Below are 21,544 nucleotides of genomic sequence, written 5' to 3'. Positions count from 1 at the left end.
TCACGACAGAAATATTGTGCTGAAAGAATTAGCTGTGATCTGACTGAATGGTGGAACAGATGCAAAGGGCTAAATAGCATACTGCTTCTATTTCGGTCTAGCACTATAAAAGCTTCTCTGATCAATACCATCATGTCCTCTTTTTTAACCCTCCTCCAATTTGTAGTGTGTGAGTCACGTGTTACAATAAATATCTTTTTCAAAGGTTCATTTTGTATTTAACGCTCCCTGAACTTTTGATACTTTCTTTTCTGACTCGAGGAACAAATTGGTCTGAGTTCTCATGCCAAACAATGACTGAAGTAGGAAATGGCTAAGGTTCCCTTTGGAAACAAAATGGGCAATGATTGAAATAGGCTGTCTGGGATGGAGGTGAATTAATGCCACATGAGATGGATACGGAAGATGCATAATAACCTTAAGAATCGTGCTCCAGACAAAGCTATTTTTATATAAAAGGTTCGGGCGTACCTATTGAATTGGAGGAAACAGACTTTAAATCTTCGAGAGAGAAACTTTTGAACTGGTTGGGATTTACAGGCAGGTTGGGTAGATAGAGATGGTTGGGGGTAGAAGGATTTTAACTTTTAGATGGCAAAATTGGAATATTCATTCAAATCTGAAAATATAATTGTCTTAAGAAGAATAAGTTTTATGGCTCTTTGGAAATTACTTTGAATGAAATGAGAGATAATATTGCATGTTTATTTCTGTTTTTATTTATATTTGCAGACACATGCTATCTGACAGGCTCAGCAAAGGGGAGGAGGTGAGTTCAAAGTTGAAGGAATGTCTTTTGATAATGATTAAATTTGGCTTTATAAGGGCTATTTTTTATTATAATCAGATTAACTTGATAGCCTGAATTATTATGCTATTTAATTTAAGACTCTTTCCGATTAAGGAAAAGCTGGCAGTTTGGTAATCCAATTTACTTTATGAAAGAATTGTGATGTGTCAGGCTTTGTAGAAGTCAAGTCATGTATCCTTTATTGTTATTCAGACTTTTCAGTCTGACGAAATTTCTAAATTTAGGTCAGTTAGAAAACAGGCCTTGTTTTTGAATGGTCCAGATCAACCTGTATTGGGCCTGCTGTTTGTATTTGCTTCCTGTTCATATTAACCTTTTCTCTACACAGTCATAAGTCCATAAACTGTAGGTGTATATTTGGCCCATCAATTCTACTCCGCCATTCAATCATGGCTGATCTCTTTCCCTCTCAAACTTATTCTCCTGCCTTCTCCCCATAACCCCCGACTCTCATACTAATCAATTACCTGCCCTATGGTATCTGAGCACACATGATATAGTGAGCAGACCTTTGCCAAGGATGCTGAGACCCAAACCTCAGGAATATTTTGTCAGCCGTTGCTGTTAAAGAATTTGAGAATTATTTTTTAATATTTCTTATCATCAGATGTTTAAAAACTGTTCGATGAAATTTAAATTGTGGGCAAAAAGTAAAAATGGAGCCAGTAAATTGTAATAAAAAGAAACTGTTTAAAGTGACAGCAAATAATTCAGAACATGACAATAAAGCAAATTCAGTGAGCCGACTGCCTTACACAGAGTCAGTGATGTTCCCCCCCCCCCCGCTCTTCTCCCAATCAAATAAATTGTCGTTGGTTCTCGAGCCAGGCAACTTTTCAGCTTACCAGTTGCCATTAGACTCTGCTCCAGCATCTGATCTCCACACCCTCCTGGACGATGTTTGTCCAGAAATGGGGGGGAGGTGAGTAGTGGATAACTCGAAGTTCCCAACAAAACTGGAGATGCTAAAAACTGCAGATGCTGGAATCTTGCGTTGAATACAAAATGCTTGAGTAACTTGGGGTCAGTCAGCATGTGTAGGAAGGAACTGCCGATGCTGGTTTATACCGAAGATAGACACAAAGCTTTGGAGTAAATCAGCGGATCAGGCAGCATCTCTGGTGGACATGGATAGGTGATGTTGTGGGTCAGGAACCTTCCTCAGGCTGTGAAATAGGTTTGAAACCCGAAACGTCACCCATCCATGTCCGCAGGAGATACTGCCTGATCTGTGGAGTTACTCCAGTTCTTCCATACAGAACGTATAGCTAAAGGCTAGCATGACCAGGCCCAATATTACTGCAGTTAATAGTGAACAAAATCCCCTTTAAAAAAATTCTTTAAAAAAAATTAAGATTATCTAATTAGGGAGTGAATCCCATTGAAACAAAAAAAAATCAAGGCAATCTAATTAGCATTTTTGATCTCCTTGTACTGATCGAAGGGAAGAAGATTTTATTTCACCAAGAATTCTACCCTGCAATAATAGTTTTGACCAGCGGATGGTGCTGTTGTTCCATCCTCTTGCAGTTTATCAATGCAAAACTGCAAGGAAACATATCGCTGTGAAAATCTAGTCTTGTAAATGGAAATTATAGTGTTGTGAAGTTACAGAGTCAAACAGCATGGAAACAGGCATTTCAGCCCAACTTGCCCGTGCCAATTAAGATGCCCCATCTCTGCTTGGTCCACTGCCTGCATTTGACCCATATTTCTCTAAACCTTTTCTACCCATGTACCTGTCCAAATGTCTTTTAATGATATAAATGTTGATTATAGTATCTGCTTCAACTACCTCCTCTGGTAGTTCATTCCATATACTCACTATCTACTGTGTGTAAATAAAAATGTTGCCCCTTGGGCTGCTATTAAATCTTTCCCCTCTCACCTTAAACCTATGTCCTCTGGATCTTAATTTTCCTATTCTGGGTTTAAAAAATGGTGCATTCACCCTATGGGTTTTCTCTCATGATTTTATACATCTCGATAATATCACCCCTCAGTCTCCTGCACCACAAGGAATAAAATCCAGCTTGCCCAATCTTTCCCTAAAGCTCAGGTCCCCAAGCCCTGGCCAATGCAATTAAAGGCACGTAATCTACCCATGACGCCATTTTCAGGGAACTATGAACCTGCACTCCTAGATCCCTCTGCTGTACAACACTCCAATGGCCCTGTCATTCCCTGTAAAGGTTCTGCCCTGGTTTGACTTTCCAAACTGCAAAACCTTGCACTTATCTGCATTAAGCCTCATTAACCATTCCTTAGCCCATTAGCCCAGCTGATCAAGATCCTGCTGTAATTTTTGATAACATAAAATAAAATACTGGAAATATGGAGCAGGTTTACTTGCCTATTGATGTTATATATCAACCTTCTTTTTGTATATGCTGGTAGATTTCCTCTTTTGTAACATTCACATTTTTTAAACTTTAAACATTCAAGTAAAAATTGGTACGGTTTGCTGTGATTCTAATGGGATCATTCTAGATTTGTATGTTCATTGCTGGAGTCATATTAATACAGAATCACTGGGAAATCATTTGAACTTTAAAGCCAAAAACAATTTCTATTTTTTTCTCATAGATTTTTTTCTTTTGCTTCAATTTTTTGAAGCACATCACCTCAGAAGAGTTCTCTGCGGCAAAGAAGCTGAGGTAAGGCTCTCATCTTGCTGGGTCTTTGTTGACGGGCTGGTCTAGAGCAAGTGAACGCACAAACTGCAGTGACCTAAGGATCAAGGCTGTACTGTTTCCATTTATGCACCATAATTGGTTATTGTTCTGAAGTTGTGGGATGCAGACAGAGCAGTTGAATTGTTCTGCAATGTTATTTCTGGACTGATGACCTGAGATTAAACTCGGGTCATCGAGTTTAAAGATGAAATAGAGCAATTTGGATCCACCTAATTCATATACATACCAGAAACATGCATTATAATGGTTTCAGTCGTTAGCAGGTGGTAAAATAAGGGAGCTACCTTAAGAACATCAGAAATAGCAGGATGAGGTCTTTTGTTTCTTCATGTCTGCTCTGTCATTCAGTAAACGCACTCTTCAGCGGCATAATAATGCATATTGCCTGAGTCCATATATATCTAGAATACTATTGAATATACATGGCGAATGAGTCTCCACAGCCCTCTTGGGTAGAGAATCCAAAGGTTCCTACTGCATGAAGAAATGTCTTCCTATCCCTGTCCTAAATGGCCAATCCTTTATTTAGAGGCTTTGACAATGTCACAGGTGAGAGTGCAGCTGGGCCACATGTGTAGGAAGATGGCTGTCCTTTTGTTCTTGAATGTTCTTTTGCAAAAAGATCAACTTCCCCAACTGACTGCCACACTTTTGTGGTCTGTTAGTATTCGCACTGGGTTTAATATAGATCAATAGTTCCAGATCTGATTTGATTTAGCAAAGATTGTTCGGCGCTGGATGTAATGTCAGTTGGTTTGCTCGTTATTCTGCTATTTACAACCTCAAAAACTTTTTTTTATTTCATAAATCAATATTGCCTCTGCTCAATCCTATTACTATTTTCTAAGTACCATGTTGGCACTTTCTTATCAATAGATTGCAGTACTTCCTTGCTAGTTATGTCAGCATAGTTGAGCTGAAGTTCAGTGTTTACTCCCTCCTTTTAAATCAGAGCATATGCAACTTGCCAAATTGAGGGAACTGTACTAGAATCTGAGGGTGCCTCCTGTGTATCTAGTATCTCCTTAGCTGCCACCTTCAAAATCCAAGGGTGCAAGTCATTAGGTCCTGGACATTTATTTATTACCCTCATCCTATTAATATTCTACCATTTCTAATTTCTTCAAGCACCTCATTTTGTGGTAGGTATACTGTGCTTTCCATGAGGTCAAAAACAAAATATTTGTTTAATTTCTTTATTTCCTTTTTCAATATAATTTCTCCTTGCCGACTGAGAGAAGCTCCACTAATCTTCTAGTTTTTATTTTGGTTATTGAGAGAAGAACTTGCTATATATTTAATATTTCTCACTGCTTTACTCTTATTTGATTTTCCCCTTTCATTATCATTGGCCTTACTTTGCTATAAGCTGACATTTTCTCAATCCTTATGCGTACTGTTTTATTTGGCAGCATTATCACTGACTTCAAACCCTACTTTTTAATCCTGCTTTCACTAACTCCTTGCTAATTTGCTGCTTGCCTTTCAATATTTTATGGCTGCATTTATGGTTTTCCCCACGTGACTTTTACTACTTGGTATCTTTGTCCTTTCTTTCGCATGTATAGGAGCAGGGAGGTTCTACTGCAGTTGTACAGGGTCTTGGTGAGACCACACCTGGAGTATTGCGTACAGTTTTGGTCTCCAAATCTGAGGAAGGACATTATTGCCATAGAGGGAGTGCAGAGAAGGTTCACCAGACTGATTCCTGGGATGTCAGGACTGTCTTATGAAGAAAGACTGGATAGACTTGGTTTATACTCTCTAGAATTTAGGAGATTGAGAGGGGATCTTATAGAAACTTACAAAATTCTTAAGGGGTTGGACAGGCTAGATGCAGGAAGATTGCTCCCGATGTTGGGGAAGTCCAGGACAAGGGGTCACAGCTTAAGGATAAGGGGGAAATCTTTTAAAACCGAGATGAGAAGAACTTTTTTCACACAGAGAGTGGTGAATCTCTGGAACTCCCTGCCACAAAGGGTAGTCGAGGCCAGTTCATTGGCTATATTTAAGAGGGAGTTAGATGTGGCCCTTGTGGCTAAGGGGATCAGAGGGTATGGAGAGAAGGTAGGTACGGGATACTGAGTTGGATGATCAGCCATGATCATATTGAATGACCTACTCCTGCACCTAATTTCTATGTTTCTATGTTTCTATGTTAGTCAGCTAAAAAGTGCAAGTTGGTGTTTCATAATAAACTCCTCTGTGTTCTTCACATAAACAGACCATTTCAAATCAAGCAAGAGGCAATGCCCGAAAATCAACATGTCTCACTACGGAAAGTTGTCATCAGTTGGCCAAGTGCAGAACTAATATTACAAGTAATTGCATAAAATTATAAGAGTTTAGAAGAAAGGAGAGCAGCATCAGGAAAGATATTGGGATTTAACTTCCACTTTCACCAAAAAGTTGATCAAAATTAAATCAAGATTACAAGAGCAAGAATGTTTATCACATGCAGAGGATATGAACCAGAGCAATTAAATTCTTACTCACTGCGGCTCTGCAGGCACAAGAAATAATTTCATTGTAGAAACAAGGAACTGCAGATGCTGGTTTATACCAAAGATAGACACAAAGTGCTGAAGTAACTCAGTGGGTCAGGCAGCATCTGTGGAGAAAAAGCATTGGTGACGTTTCAGGTTGGGACCCTTCTTTCAGTCTGAATGAGGGCCCTGACCCAGAACTGTTCTGGGCAATTAGATTCCACAGATATACGTAATGACATATCCAACTCGACCTGACCATTCTAATCTGCCACAACGACTGACTAACATGCACCATCTCTGAAGAAAAAGGATGGGTGACGTTTATGGGTTTCAGTCTGAAGACCCGAAAAGTCTCCCATCCTTTTTCTCCAGAGATGCTGCCTAACCCGCTAAGTTACTCCATTTCTTTTTTGCCTTTATGCCTATCATAAGAATTTCATTGTTCAGGCTCATACTGTTTACTGAAATCTGTTCTCAGTACAATAACTGCAAATGGATCATGAATCCCACCGTCTCTTTTCTGATACTGCTCTTCCTTCTCTTCCAAATTCTTTTTATTTTATACATTTACTTCTAATATGGGCTTGGGTATCCCTTTTGAGCCACTGGCCTCTAGAATTCATCACAAAATTCTAATATCAGAGGTTTTGTATAAAATATGGCAAAAGCTTATAACTTTAAGTGGGAAAAGGTTTTTTTTTTATTGGAATTTCTTTTTCTTTCCTGCTGTTTCTCTGACCTGCTTAATTTTTCCTATTCTCTAGATTGTAACTATCATAAAGCACCTGAAGTTTTCTTTCACAATTTGGCAATGTTTTTCACCACCTCTTTAGAATTTAGAGATACATGTGCGGAAACAGACCCTTTGACCCACCGAGTCCATGCTGACCAGCGATCACCCGTACATTTGGCACTATCCTACACCACTTTTTGTAGGATACACACAATTTTTCCGAAGCAAATTGACCTGCACGTCTTTGGAATGTGGGAGGAAACTGGAACACTAGGAACAAACACATGCGGTCGTAGGGAGAACGTAGAAACTCCGTACTCGAACCCAGGCCTCTGGCGCTGTAACTCTACCGCTGCACCAGTGTGCCACCCTCCAATCTAGACCATTATAATTCTACAGATTCATTGCAGTTGCCATAGCTTGTGTGATCGCCTATAATCTTGTTTCCGGTATTATTCTTTGGGGAGGCAACTGAGAATAACTGCAAGGAAAGGACCATCTTCGGTTCTTCCTTACTGCCCCGTTTGTCGCACTTCAATTTTTAAGAAAGCCTACGAGTGGGAGAATAACAAACAGTTGTGAGTCAGTTTTCACCAGCGTAGCCCTGTTTATAGTGAATGGCTCTGCTGCGATGTTTGGTACTGCTCTGTAGTTTGGATGTCAGAGCACTGCTGTCCATAGAATGTTAATACACAGAAATTCCCAGCTCACTGAGGTTAGCTTGAATTCAATTTCTCCACAAACCTGTATCCACCTATCACTTACCAATCTTTGTTCCGTCTCCACCTCTCCCCCAACTTTCTTCCCCCCCCCCCTCCGCTGTAATCAGTCATAAGTGTTCCAACCCGAAACGTCACCGATCCATGTTCTCCAGAGATGCTGCCCCACCTGCTGAATTACTTCAGCATTTGCTTTTTTTTAAATCTGTAGTTCCTAGTGTCTACATTGTTATCCGGTTATTCCAGGGATGAGTGTGGGGCCAGGGGTCTGGTGTCTGCTGGGCTACCTTACGGCGGTAATAAATTGCAGTGGATTAAGTATCTGGGGCACTGGAGTTTGTGTAAAGTGACCAGTCTCTCTAAAATTTAATGACCGTGGAGCTACTGGGCATAATCGTTAAGGTATCCTACCTTGCTTTGATTAGGCCCCAGGGTGATGGTAGTATCTTCAAGTAGCAGGGAACCACAGAGTGTGAGAGGGAGAGGTTAATGTTGCCCACAAAAACTCTTGACAGCCGGTTTCCGAGGATACCGCTGGGGACTCCATCCAAGCAAGTTGCTTCCCGCTAGTTTACTCTTAGGAAGGCCAATCTGATATCTGCGACAGTGGCCATGGGTACAGATGCACCCAAAGGTATTGAGGTGGGTGATGGTTAAAAGTATTTGGTGGACCTGGACTGGACAAAGGTGAAGAACACAAATAAACAGATGGGTCTTTAGAACATTCCAGTATTTTTATGTTTTGTATTTAGAATATATATCTGTATTACTAAAAGTCTGATCTTGACCCCTTTTGGCTCACTGTGCTGCGATTTCCGAGACAACGCCGCCACCTACGGCCGTCATTTTTGGCCATCTCGCTCAGAGCCCCCCTCTGCCTTCCGGGACCAGAGGATTTTTCCCATCGATGAAAAATCAGAGAGATATTAATATTTTTTTTTAAATATCCATTCTCTCTGCTGGAGGGAGGGGGAGGGACTATAAAACCAGGAAGTGGTGTGCCTCACTCAGTCTCTGCAAGATGGAGGAAGCCAGAGGGTCATGTCTCTCTGAGCTCTGAATAACACTGAACACATGTCTACTCAACTGTGAGTCCCCTTAATGTGGTTTGAAAATGAAAATATGGTTGGTTTGAAGTTAAAATGCACTGCAAATGGTTGTTTGGGTTGAAGTAATTGGTGGAGAGGTGGAATTGTGGAGAGGTGGAATATTGCTTCGGTGGACCAGCCCTCACATGTGAACATGGGACCCAACGGGTCCCACTTAGTCTAGTTCTATTATAAATTCCTGGTCATTTCATTATTTGAATTTCCCAGCTGCCATTTTAGGATCCAGGTTTGGATCTCAGATTAATAGTCCCGTCCTCTGGTCCCAACCGCGGCTAGTCCAGTAATTTAAATGGTGGTTATACAGGCTATATTTTATTGTAATCATTCTTAATCTCTTTTGACTATTTCATTTCTAATATGCCAAGTCTTATCTCATGAATGCAATCCTTTTCTATTGTTAACTTTTAATATGCGATGTGCAAGATTTTGGCCATTGCATTTACATTAATCCTAGAATGGTAACTAAAACTCTGCATGAAGATCCATATGGAGCCTCACTATCACGCACAGATTCAATATTATACACTTGCGTTTCAGTTTGTGCCTCCTGTAATGAAAGCAAAGATGATGCCATGGTTGAGGTTTTATTTATTGCTGTCTTCTTTAATGAATCTGTTCTATTTCATTTCTCTTCTCTTCAAATGTCATTTTGCATTTTTCTTCTCTGTCTTCAGGCTTCACCAAATTACCCAATGCACTATTATCAGCACATTTTATTATTCAATTATGATCCAGATTGTTCCTGTAAATAGTAAATCTAAGAATGACACTAACATGAATTTTTGTTGTGCGGACATAAGTAGAAGCAGGAGAACATTTGGCAGCTTGTGTCCACCCAATCATTTAATACAATGGTGGCTGTTCATTTACCTCTACAATACACTCCTGCACTAGCCTATGATCCTTGGATTTCCTTAATATCTAAAAACTAATTGATCTGTGTGGAATATGCTTGGTGCTTGAGACTCCACCACAGCCTCGGGTAGCAAATGTCGAAAATTCACCACTCTCGGAGTGAAACAATCTTTTCTCTGTCCTGAGTTGCTGACCCCTTATGATGGAACTGCGATCTCTGGTTATACCCGTGAAAATCATCAATATTGCTTATATCCTATTATACACCTTGTCTTCTGTACATTTCAATGAAATGATCTCTCATTCTTCAAAACTTGAAAGTTTACAGGGCAGTTTATTTGACTTCTCCAAACACGACAAACCTGCCATAGATAGGCACAAAGTGCTGGAGTAACTCAGCGGGTCAGGCAGCATTCCTGGAGAAAACGCATGGGTGATGTTTCGGGTCAGAACCCTTCTTCAGTCTGAAGAAGGGCTCCGACCTGAAATATCACCCACCCTTTTTCTCGAGTGATGCTGCTTGACACGCTGAGTTACTCCAGCACTTTGGGCCTATCTCTGGTATAAACCAGCATCTGCATTTCATACCTACAAACCAGGCACATGCAGTGAGTAATTAGTCAGGATAGGCAGTGGCTTTTATAAATCTTGAAAACCGTGCATGCGCAGATTATTCTCTCCCCGGCGAGCTGTCAGTCGGCTTTAAAATATCGTAGAAACATCGCATGCGCAGATTGTTCTCTCGACTTTTATCAAGTCAACAAATGTCTTCAATAGGTCCTATCTCTTAATAAAGTATTTAAAACCATATAGCTCAAAGAAATTTACTTACCATATTGTTTGTACATGAAATCCATTCTTCTCTCTTTGTTTCCTGTTGTACCAAGCTGTTTTATATGTTCTCATTATTTTTGTTCCTTTGCGCTGTTGAAGTTCTTTAAGTTCCAGCGTTGGTCTGGAATTTTCAATTATTTTGGTCTTTTCCTCGTAAGTTTGCTTCGAGAAACTCTTCAGGTAATCACTATCCATCTTTGAAAAACCCGCCAAGAAACTTGCATATGCGCATGCGCAGTAGGCTGGTGCACATGCGCAGCGCAGCACATGCACGCAGTCCACGGTGTAAAGGCAGAATTTCAGCTGCCTTTATGGACCGTTGCCACTGATGCCTTGAAGCATCGTCGACGGCACGCAAGTAGCACATATGTCCGCGTTTTAAATGTACTGCGGATGAAAGGCACGGGAGAATTATGCCTCCCTAGGAGGTCGATCTCTTAGGGAAGCATAATTCTCCGGTGCCTTTACTATTTATGACCATTTTATATATGGTTTATATATATTTTATATATAAAATAATGACCATTTTATAATGGTAGGCACTGCCTACCCTGTCGGCACGTGCCTGCTACAAACCTGCTGGGTTTGTAGGTATGAAATGAATCAATCTGGTGAACTGTTAATCCATTTCCTCTATCACAAATTTATCCTTCCGTGGGTGGAGGGCCAGACGCATAAACAATTTTGTAGATGTTGTTTTAGCACGGTTTATGTAACAGGAGTAAGATCAACATAAGAGACTGGGATATGGCAAAACCAATCTGCGGGAGGAACACATGGGGTCAAGCAGCATCTGAATGATCCTGGTGCAAGGTCTGGGTACACAACATCGACAATTCCTTTTCCTTCGCAAATGCTGCTCGTATGTTCCTCCAGCAGTTTGTTTTTTGCTGGATTATACTCAATTTATACTCTAATTCTCTTACAATAAATGTCAATATACCATTTGTAGTCTTAATTTCGTGCTACGCTTAATTAACTTTCAGTGGATCAAATACAAGGTGGCCCCTTTCAACCACAGCTATTTAGAAAACACACTGCCTTTCTATTTTCTCTACCAAAGTGAGTGACTTCATATATTTCCATGTCGTTTTCCATTGTCACTTTACTTCACTTCAGTGCGGTCTTTAATTTGTCCCAATTGTTTGTTTTCTGCTCTCCCATAGGTTTCCTGGAAACCAATTGTTTTCCTTCAACTTTTCATGTGCTGGTTTATTTGCTAACATTTTTTGGTACAGACCTCGAACAGATCCACACCTGCACTTTCACACACCATTTGCCAAGAAAAAATGAAATTCCAGTTTGCCCTAAGTGCACTTATTTATTTTCCTTTGTAGAAGGAAGAACGCGCACAAAGAAGCTGAGTTACCTGTGGATGATCTCTGTATATTAGGTAAGCACATTTACTCCATATCACCTTAGTTACAAGACAAAACAGTTTACAATAAGTATTCACTTTAATTGTTACTCTGATTGCAACGTTGGCTTCCGTCCGGTATTGTCAAATATTAATAACTGCGTAGTTACAAACTCTTTAAGTGTGAATTCTTGCAGGTCACAGAACAGTTGTGATACCACAGGGAATGTTATAGGATACTTTACCACATGTTTGAAGTCACAGTGGGCTACTTTAAAGGTCAGCAGTAAATAAATGAGGCCAAAATCTGACGCGTAATTCAATGGAGGATCATAGCTCTCTGTTTAAGCCTGGTGGTTTACAAAGCACTTGCTTACCCAGTCAAGAGGATAACGCAAAGTGCTTAATGAACTCAGCAAGTCAGACAGCATCTGTAGAGGGAAAGGACAGGTGGCATTTTGTGACGGGACCCTTCTTCAAATACTTTGGGATCTGAAGAAAAGTCCCGTTCCAAAATGTCGCCTGCCTATTCCTTCCGCAGATGCTGTCTGACCTGCATAGAAACATAGAAAGTAGGTGCGAGAGTAGACCACCAGGTCCGTCGAGCCCGCACCGCCATTCGCTCATGGCTGAACACTAAACAGACACACTTACCCACAAACAGTAGACACATGACACAGAACACAAGACACTACCCTCCCCTTTATACCGCTATCACCCCTCTCCACCCCAAGAACCTCGTGATCTCCTGGGGGAGGCAAAAAAACGGATAAAAACCCAGGTCCAATTCGGGAAATAAATCCGGGAAATTCCTCTCCGACCCCAATCCAGGCGATCGACACTTGTCCAGGAGATCACTCAGGTCTTACTATACTAACCATACCTAGGTCCATATCCCTGCCCTCTCCCCGTAGCCCCTTATCCCCTTGGCAGCTAAAAAAACATCTATTTTAGACTTAAATATATTTAACGTTTCTGCTTCCACTGCTCCCTGGGGCAGTGAATTCCATAAATTAACCACCCTCTGGGTGAAGAAGTTCTTCCTCATCTCAGTTTTAAAAGAGCCCCCCCTTATTCTGCAACTATGTCCCCTAGTTCTAGTTTCCCCGATCATTGGGAACATCCTCGGTGCATCCACCCGATCAAGGCCCCTCACGATCTTATATGTTTCAATGAGATCGCCTCTCATTCTTCTAAACTCCAAAGAGTAGAGTTCCAGCCTACTTAACCTTTCCTCATATGTCAATCCCCTCATTGCAGGAATTAATCTTGTAAACCTTCGCTGCACTGCCTCCAGGGCTAGTACATCCTTTCTTAAGTATGGACCCCAGAACTGTACACAGTATTCCAAATGTGGTCTCACTAATACTGTGTACAGCTGCAGCAAGACCTCCGTGTTTTTATACTCAATCCCCCTAGCAATAAAGGCCAAAACTCCATTGGCCTTCCTGATTGCTTGCTGCACCTGCATACTAACTTTTAGTGATTCATGTACTAATACCCCTAGATCCCTTTGCGTTGCATTACAACGCAGCTCCTCCTCATTTAGAAAATAACTTGCCCTATCATTTTTTTTCCCAAAGTGAATGACTTCACATTTATTAGTATTAAATTTCATCTGCCAAGTTGTTGCCCACTCACCTAGCTTATCTATATCCTTTTGCAGACTCTTCCTATCCTCCTCATCCCCTACTTTTCCTCCCATTTTTGTATTGTCCGCAAATTTTGATATATTACACTTGGTTCCCTCCTCCAAATCATTTATATAAATTGTGAACAACTGGGGTCCCAGCACCGACCCATGCGGAACCCCGCTAGTTACCGGTTGCCATCCCGAGTATGAACCATTTATCCCCACTCTCTGCTTCCTATTTGTTAGCCAATCCTCTACCCATGCTAATATATTACCCCCAATCCCATAATTTTTTATTTTTAGCAATAGTCTCTTATGTGGCACCTTGTCAAAAGCCTTTTGGAAGTCCAAGTATACCACATCCACCGGTTCCCCTTTATCCACCCGGGTTGTTACTTCCTCAAAGAATTCGAGCAGATTCGTTAAACAGGACTTCCCCTTCACAAAACCATGCTGGTTCTGTCCGATGAAGTCATGTTTATCCAAGTGCCCCGTTAGTGTTTCTTTAATAATTGTCTCTAACATTTTACCCACCACCGATGTTAGACTAACCGGTCTATAGTTACCCGCCTTCTGTTTACTTCCTTTTTTAAATATAGGTGTTACATTGGCCATTTTCCAATCCACTGGGACCGTTCCTGCCTCCAGGGAGTTTTGGAAAATTATCACCAATGCATCCACAATCCCCACCGCTATCTCCCTCAAGACCCTTGGATGTAATCCATCAGGCCCAGGGGATTTATCCTCCTTCAGTCTCATTAATTTCCCTAATACCACCTCCTTGGTGATCTTAATAGTATTTAGCTCCTCCATTCCTACCGCCCCCTGTTTATCCAGCGTTGGAATATTTTTTGTGTCTTCTATGGTGAAGACTGATACAAAATACTCGTTTAATGCCTTTGCCATTTCCATGTTCCCCACCAACAACTCTCCAGTCTCACCCTCCAATGGACCAACGTTCACCTTAGCCACCCTTTTCTTTTTATATAGCTATAAAAACTCTTACTATTAGTTTTTATGTTGTTCGCTAAATTCCTTTCATAGTTTATTTTCCCCGTCTTAATTAATCTCTTAGTTATTTTTTGCTGACCTTTAAATGCTTCCCAATCCTCTACCCTCCCACTATCTCTGGCTACCTTTTATGCCCTTGCCTTCAGCCGAATACTATCCTTTATAGTTTTACTGAGCCATGGCTGACTGTTCTTACCCTTACCCCTTTTTTTCTTCATAGGAATAAATTTTTCTTGAAGGTTATACAGTAGATCCTTAAACGTACACCACTGCTCATGTACCGTCTTATTCTTGAGTCTGCTATCCCAGTCAACTTTGATCAGCTCAGTCCTCATACCTTCATAATCCCCCTTATTTAGACTAAGCACCCTAGCCTGAGTTTCAACCTGCTCCCCTTCTATTTGAATATGGAATTCGACCATATTGTGGTCACTTGTTCCCAACGAGTCCCTAACTATGACATTTTTAATTAATCCTGCTTCATTACACAGGACCAGATCCAAGATTGCCTCCCCCCTTGTCGGTTCTGTGACATACTGTTCTAGGAACCCGTCTCTAATACATTCTATAAACTCTTCCTCTAGTCTACCCTGCCCAGTTTGGTTTGCCCAATTAATATGAAAATTGAAGTCCCCCATGATTACAGCAGTTCCCTTTTTACATGCGTCAACTATTTGCAGATTTATGTTCTGACTAACAGCGTCACAGCTATTTGGAGGTCTATAAATTACACCCACTAGTGTTTTTTCCCCCTTGTTATTCTCTATCTGTACCCAAGCTGTTTCACTATCCTGATCCTTCAACGCAATATCCTTCCTCTCTATTGCCGTTATTCCCAACCTTATTAAAAGGGCCACCCCTCCTCCCTTTCTTTCCTGTCTATCTTTTCTAATTGTCGAGTACCCCTCTATATTTAACTCCCAGTCCTGATCCCCTTGCAGCCATGTCTCCGTAATGGCCACGATATCATAACTATATATACTTAATTGCACCGTTAATTCATTTATCTTATTTCGAATACTCCGTGCATTTAGATAAAGCACTTTCAGATGATTTTTACTACCCTTCCTTTCCGTTTTTGCCCCTTTTACATCTAGAGCTTTATCTTCACACATTCTGGATCCTCCTGTCACATTTTGATTTTCCGCTTCCCCACTGATACCCTGCTCTATTTCCTCTACCCCTGCCGTTATTACCCCCCTTGATACCTCCCCCCGCTACTTAGTTTAAAGACCTCTCTACTGCCCTAGTTATATGATTTGCCAGGACCCCAGTCCCAGCACCGTTCAGGTGAAGTCCGTCCTTACAGAACAGATCCCCCCTGTCCCAGTACTGGTGCCAGTGGCCCAAGAAACCAAACCCATTTTTCCCACACCAGTCTTTGAGCCACGCATTCAGCTTTTTAATTTTACGTACCCTCGCCGATTTGGCCCGTGGCTCAGGTAGCAATCCGGAGATCAGTACCCTCGAGGTTCTGCTTTTTAATTTATTCCCTAACTGCTCAAACTCCTTCAGCAGATCCTCCTTCCTCGTCCTTCCTATGTCATTGGTCCCCACATGGACCACGACCACTGGATCCTCCCCCTCCCTCTGCAAATTTCTCTCCAGCATCGCAGAGATATCCTTAACCCTAGCACCGGGTAGGCAACACAGCCTTCGGGACATGTTCTGCTGGCCGCAGAGAACCTTATCTACCCCCCGAATAATACTATCCCCTATCACAACGGCATTTCTTCTAACTCCCCCCTCTTGAATGGCCCCCTGATCCACGGTGCTGCAGCCAGGTTGCTCATCCCTCCCACAGCCCCTGATCCCGTCCTCACATTGAGTAAGAGCCTCGGTCATGCTCGTCAGGGACAAGGGCTGTGGCTCCTGCCGCATCTCCTCCTGGTTCCCCCTACCTGCCTCGCTTATGGCCACACCTTCCTTTCCTTGCTCACTAACTACTGAATTAGTTAAACTGGTCGGTGTGACCATCCCCTGGCACAAAACATCCAGGTAATACTCCCCCTCCCTGATGTACCGCAGCGTATGAAGTTGGGTCTCCAGCTCATCAATGCGGAGCTCGAGTTCCGCTAGCCTCAAACACTTACTGCAGCTGTAGGGATCTTCTACATCAATGGTGTCGACAAATTCCCACATCTCACAGTATTGGCACATCTCCTGGCCGCCCATCTTATATAAGTAATTAACTGGTCCTATTTAAGAATCCCCTACCCGGATTACTGTATTGATACACCCCTTATTTATATAATCCTACCTCCTATAAATGGGAAAGTACTCACCCCAGCCGTAAATTACCTACTGGTTTGGCTGTCTAGTGGTAATTCCGTCCGCTCTTCCTGTCTAGTCCACTGCTCCCTTGCAGTGCGTGGCAAACCTCTTAGCCTCTGTTAGCCTCTCGAGCCGCGGCTCCGTCCGTCCTCCCTCGGCGACAGCCCGGGCCGCACCTGTGGCACCGCGGTCGTGATGTCCCTTCCGTTCCTGCAGAGCCTTCCTGTCCTGGGCGGAGTCTGCAGCTAACTGTGTGCTCACGTCATGAAATGAGATAGCCCCCTAATCCCAGGAATTAACCCGGAGGAACTGTCTCCGATATGCAACAAAGTGTCCCCCAACACATCGTATTTTCCTCAAGATTGCAGCATCTACAGTTCCTTTTCTCCATTAATAGGATATGTTGATGGAATTGAAATATGACATAGGTTTTGAATGCAAAATATTTTTGATATGTTCTCTTTGCACTACAGTGTAGCAGTCTCTATTAGGTTTACCAGGTTAATTCCCAGGATGGCGGGCCTGACATATGAAAGAATGGGTCGACTGGGCTTGTATTTGCTGGAATTTAGAAGGATGAGAGGGGATCTTATAGAAACATATAAAATTCTTAAAGGATTAGACAGGCTAGATGCAAGAAAAATGTTCCCGATGTTGGGGGAGTCCCGAACCAGGGATCACAGTTTAAGAATAAGGGGTAGGCCATACAGGACTGAGACGAGGAAAAACTTTTTCACCCAGAGAGTTGTGAATCTGTGGAATTCTCTGCCACAGAAGGCAGTGGAGGCCAATTCACTGAATGTTTTCAAGAGAGTTGGATTTAGCTCTTGGGGCTAAAGAAATCAAGGTATATGTGAAAAAAGCAGGAACGAGGTACAGATTTTGGATGATAATATTCAAGGACCGAATGGCTTACTCCTGCACATATTTTCTATTTCTATTCTCTTTCAAGAGTGCCAAAATATTTCTGAAGGCAGCAATTGCAAATTATAATGGCTGAAGTGTGTAAGAGTATCCAGTTACTTAGAAGTGATTATTCCGAATATCTGGCAAATTCTTAATCCCAAAGCATTCTAGCACTTGGAAATGTCCCTCAAAGCCCTCTCCAGTGATTTAGCCCACCACCCTTTAGTTCCCTGTCTGGTCCTTGTTGCCTTTCATTAATGACAATACAACATTAGCAACCCTCTATTGTTGGAAACTTCAAGTGTTGTTTAAGATGAAGCATGTATCTCTGCAAGGGCCTCCACATGGTGTGAGGATGCACTTGGCCAGGCCCTGGGGATTTATCCACTTTAATGTGTTTGAAAAATGGCAATACTGCCTCTTTGTTAATCTGTATATGGTTTAAGATATTGCAACTTGCATGCCATTTCCTTGACTTTCTGATCATCTCCACAGTAAAAATTGATGAGAAATATTCATTGTAAATCTCACCTGTCTCCCTTTGCTCAACATATACATTCTATTCTAATTTTTTTGAAAGGAACCTACTCTCTCCCGAGCCATCCTTATATCCTTGATATATCTATCGAATCTCTTGGGTGTTCCCATTATCTTGCCTGCCAGATCCATCTCATTCTCTCTTTTTGCTGTCTTGATTTCTCTCAGGTGTACTCCCACACTTGCACTCATTGAGCAATTCATTTGATCCTGACTGTCTTAAACCTGACATATGTCTCCTTTTATCTGACCAGAGCCTCAGCATCTCTTTTCAGAGTTCCCTAATCTTGTCAATCTTGCTCTTTACTCTAACAGGAGCATGCTATCGCTGAATTTTTGCTATCACACTTTCAGAATCCTCCCACTTGGCAGTCATCCCTTTATTTGCAAACAGTCTCAGCCAGTCAACCTCTGCAAACTTCACCTGTGGCGGGGTGGTAGAGAAATTCTGATGGATTTGGATTTGGTTTTGACGTTCAATGGGAAATTGAAAAATTATTTGAAGATCGGCATATGGATATAGAGAGGCGGCACAGTGGAGTTGCTGCCTTACAGTGCATGATACCCAGGTTCCATCCTGACTACGGGTGCTGTTTATACGAGTTTGTACGTTCTCCCTGTGACCTCGTGGGTTTTCTCTGGGTGCCCTGGTTTCTTCCCCACATCTGGGCCTGTTTCTGCGCTGTATTTCTAAACTAAACTAAACTAAATTTGCTATAACGATTAGGGCCAAAGTCAGAGAGGGATGAGTTGATTCACCATCAGGTGATGGGCCTAAAATGCCCTCAAGAAATGTTAATATTTACATCACACAGTGAATCTACTTCATCGATTTATAAATTTGCCTTCCAGAATTTTGCAGAGGAGCTTTATTTTGAAAATACAGTGAGATAGTAATTTAAGAAAAAAAATGTTCTGGTTGGTCTGAGGATACGTAATTACTATCCGTAAAACTGACTTCAGAATTGGTTTTCGTTTATCACTGCAGCAATCAGAGTTTTTGAAAATGGCAATAACTTGTGATGCATTACGTAACGCGCATGACTTATATTTACTCTTTTTAAAAAATTCAATGCACAGTGGTGTTATTAACAAATATATTGGATTTCATAAGGTATATGTTGAAACTTCAATTATTCAATAGAGTAGTGAGTCATTTATCTCATTTTGTACTCAGAATCCATTTGCTGCTTTGAAAAGGGTTTTGTGACTCGCTGGTGTAATGAAGAGGCATCAGAAAAGATTAACATTAGCACCATAAGTAGGGAACCATATTCAGCTCTGCTCTGGGCTTTGTGACCTAATCCCATTTTCTTATTGGATTATTCTGTGCAGGCATCTGGTGAAATAAAAATTGAAATAGAAGATATGCTGAAATAGGACGTAAATGCAGGAATATCTTTGCAGATTCACCTACCTCTTCTTTAATTGTGATCCAGTAGACAATAAAACTCTTCGTCACGAACCTTGGTGCATAAAATGCTCCCTTAATAAGACAACATAACAGCAATTAAATGGAGCGTGGGACTGGTTAACTAATGTTTTGAGACCTTTTTTACATTAAAAGCTAATAGCATTGTTTTTAGGTTTATTTCCTCCTATGGGAATCAAATTTGAATATGTTTGAGACAAAAGAAAATGTTATTTTTTGCTGGAAGACTGAAAATGTTCAATTGTTTTTTCTCTGCTTCGAGAACTTGGCTTTGAATATAAACCAGATTAGAAAGATCTTATTTCATTAGAGTCTTGATGTGCTTGATAATCGTGCATTCATTAGTACTGTTATATAAATACTTAACCATGCATTAGAGACATTGCCAACATGGCTCTTGGAACTCCAACGCAACACAGCAATACTCATGAGATCTTACCCACCCTAGTCATTCCTCCTACTCCCCAACCTCAGGCAGAAGGTACAGAAGCTTGAAAGCGCACACAGGAACAGCTTCCATTCTGTAATCAGGTTTCTAAGCAGTCCTTCCATAAGCTAGGGTACGGTCAGATTCTTCAACCCTACCTCATTATAGATTTTGCCGTTGGTCTCTGGAGCTGTTGTGCTATAATGCTGAGGACTATATTACGCACTTTGTATCTTTACCTTCACTCTACTTATTGTACTTGAGTTTGACTTCATTGTTTTTATGCATAGCATTTTCTAATTTGATTGGATAACATGCAAAACAAAGCTTTTCTCTGTATCTTTGTACATGTGACAATAATAACCCTAAACGTAATGTATCGTTCTGTTAGAAAATCTGCTTCTCAAACAGGAAACCATTCAATCGTTATCTAATGATCTTCGCCAATGGATGTCTCCAAATTGAAATGGTGACATTTCTTTTAAGCCAACCTTCCCAAAGATATAAAAAAAAAATTTTAATCTCCATTTAGTATGCAGGCGTAGGAATTGTGATGTTTGGTTGATTTAAGAATTTGTCTACGTGGAAAGTATATGTAATCAAATGCTGTCTTCAAAGAAAAATGCTCTGGTTGTCTTAATCAGACAGTGGGAATGCACAATTATGGTAGATGCTTTAAGATACATCCTGCATTTAATGTGTCCTTGTGTTAGCACATACAGACCGAGGAAGTACCACCAGTTTGAGCAGTGATTTCTCTGTCATCATGGAGGAGTCCCCCACTACCGCAGGAAGCTTCAACTATGAGGCGGTAGAAATGACAACAGGCCCACCGACGCAGGTTGCTTGGTAAGTTGTGTATATGCTTTGTGTTCTGTTGCATGCTCACCTCCCATCCCTGAGTCCTATATTTCCCTTTGGCCCTCTCTCCCCTGTCCCAACCACCCATATCCCTCCCTTAGATTTTGCATTTCACAACTAGTCTTCTTTACCAACCTGGCTCCCTTTTGTCTCTTTTTCTCCACTAGCCTTTGTCACTTACTCCATCCATCTATGAATCTCACCCCCCCCCCCCCCCAAACTATTATTTGCCAGAATTTGCCTCACCCCCACCTATCTTTTCCAGTTTTCTCAGCACTACACTCATCAGTCTGAAGAAGGGTCGCAACCCAAAACGTCATCAGTCTAATCCCTCCATAGATGCCTGCTGACCAAATGAATTCTTCCAGCAGTTTGTTTCTTTGCTCACGATTCCAGCATCTGTATTTGCTTGTGCCTTTATCACATGGTGCTTTTGCTGCTTAGCATACAGATTGTCCAGAGTTACATCTTAACTTGACTATCACCTCATCATTTTTGGGTATGGAATTTGGTGCTCCTTGCCTTACCTCCTGCATTCCTGATCTAACCAGGATTGATCCCCTGACTTAATCGTGATTGTAGAGTGCAGGTTATGTCAGGGTAAGATTTTCCAAGCTATTGGTTCTGCATTGGGCTCCTAGTACCCTGTAGTTACCCAGTTTCCATCTAAGTTGATCCCATTCAGTACAATTACAGTGCAATACGACCTGAACGAGGATGTGCCAGTGTGAAGACAGGACATTGTCTCTACAAGGACCATGCCGTGGCCGCTTCTACCAGTGCTATCATGGGCAGCTTCTTCTGCCACAGGTAGAATGGTGAGGCAAAGGTCATGTAGAGTTATCCCTTGTGTTTGTTCT

The 21,544-nt window shown here is 41.5% G+C and overlaps 1 protein-coding gene across 3 annotated transcripts in view; it reads left to right on the top strand.

Moving 5' to 3' along the window:
• The window catches only part of mtmr14 (myotubularin related protein 14), a 104,810-nt gene that overhangs the window by 59,911 nt on the left and 23,355 nt on the right, over positions 1 to 21,544 (top strand). For all 3 annotated transcript variants that reach the window (XM_033037108.1, XM_033037107.1, XM_033037109.1), the window contains exons 13-16: positions 733 to 769; positions 3,398 to 3,468; positions 11,584 to 11,639; positions 20,537 to 20,672. In XM_033037108.1, the coding sequence (XP_032892999.1) occupies positions 733 to 769; positions 3,398 to 3,468; positions 11,584 to 11,639; positions 20,537 to 20,672 (300 nt within the window). The remainder of the gene's footprint in view (positions 1 to 732; positions 770 to 3,397; positions 3,469 to 11,583; positions 11,640 to 20,536; positions 20,673 to 21,544) is intronic.

Source organism: Amblyraja radiata, chromosome 18 (genome assembly GCF_010909765.2).
Source record: "Amblyraja radiata isolate CabotCenter1 chromosome 18, sAmbRad1.1.pri, whole genome shotgun sequence".
Taxonomy (NCBI): domain Eukaryota; kingdom Metazoa; phylum Chordata; class Chondrichthyes; order Rajiformes; family Rajidae; genus Amblyraja; species Amblyraja radiata.
This window is presented reverse-complemented; position numbering and strand designations above follow the sequence as displayed.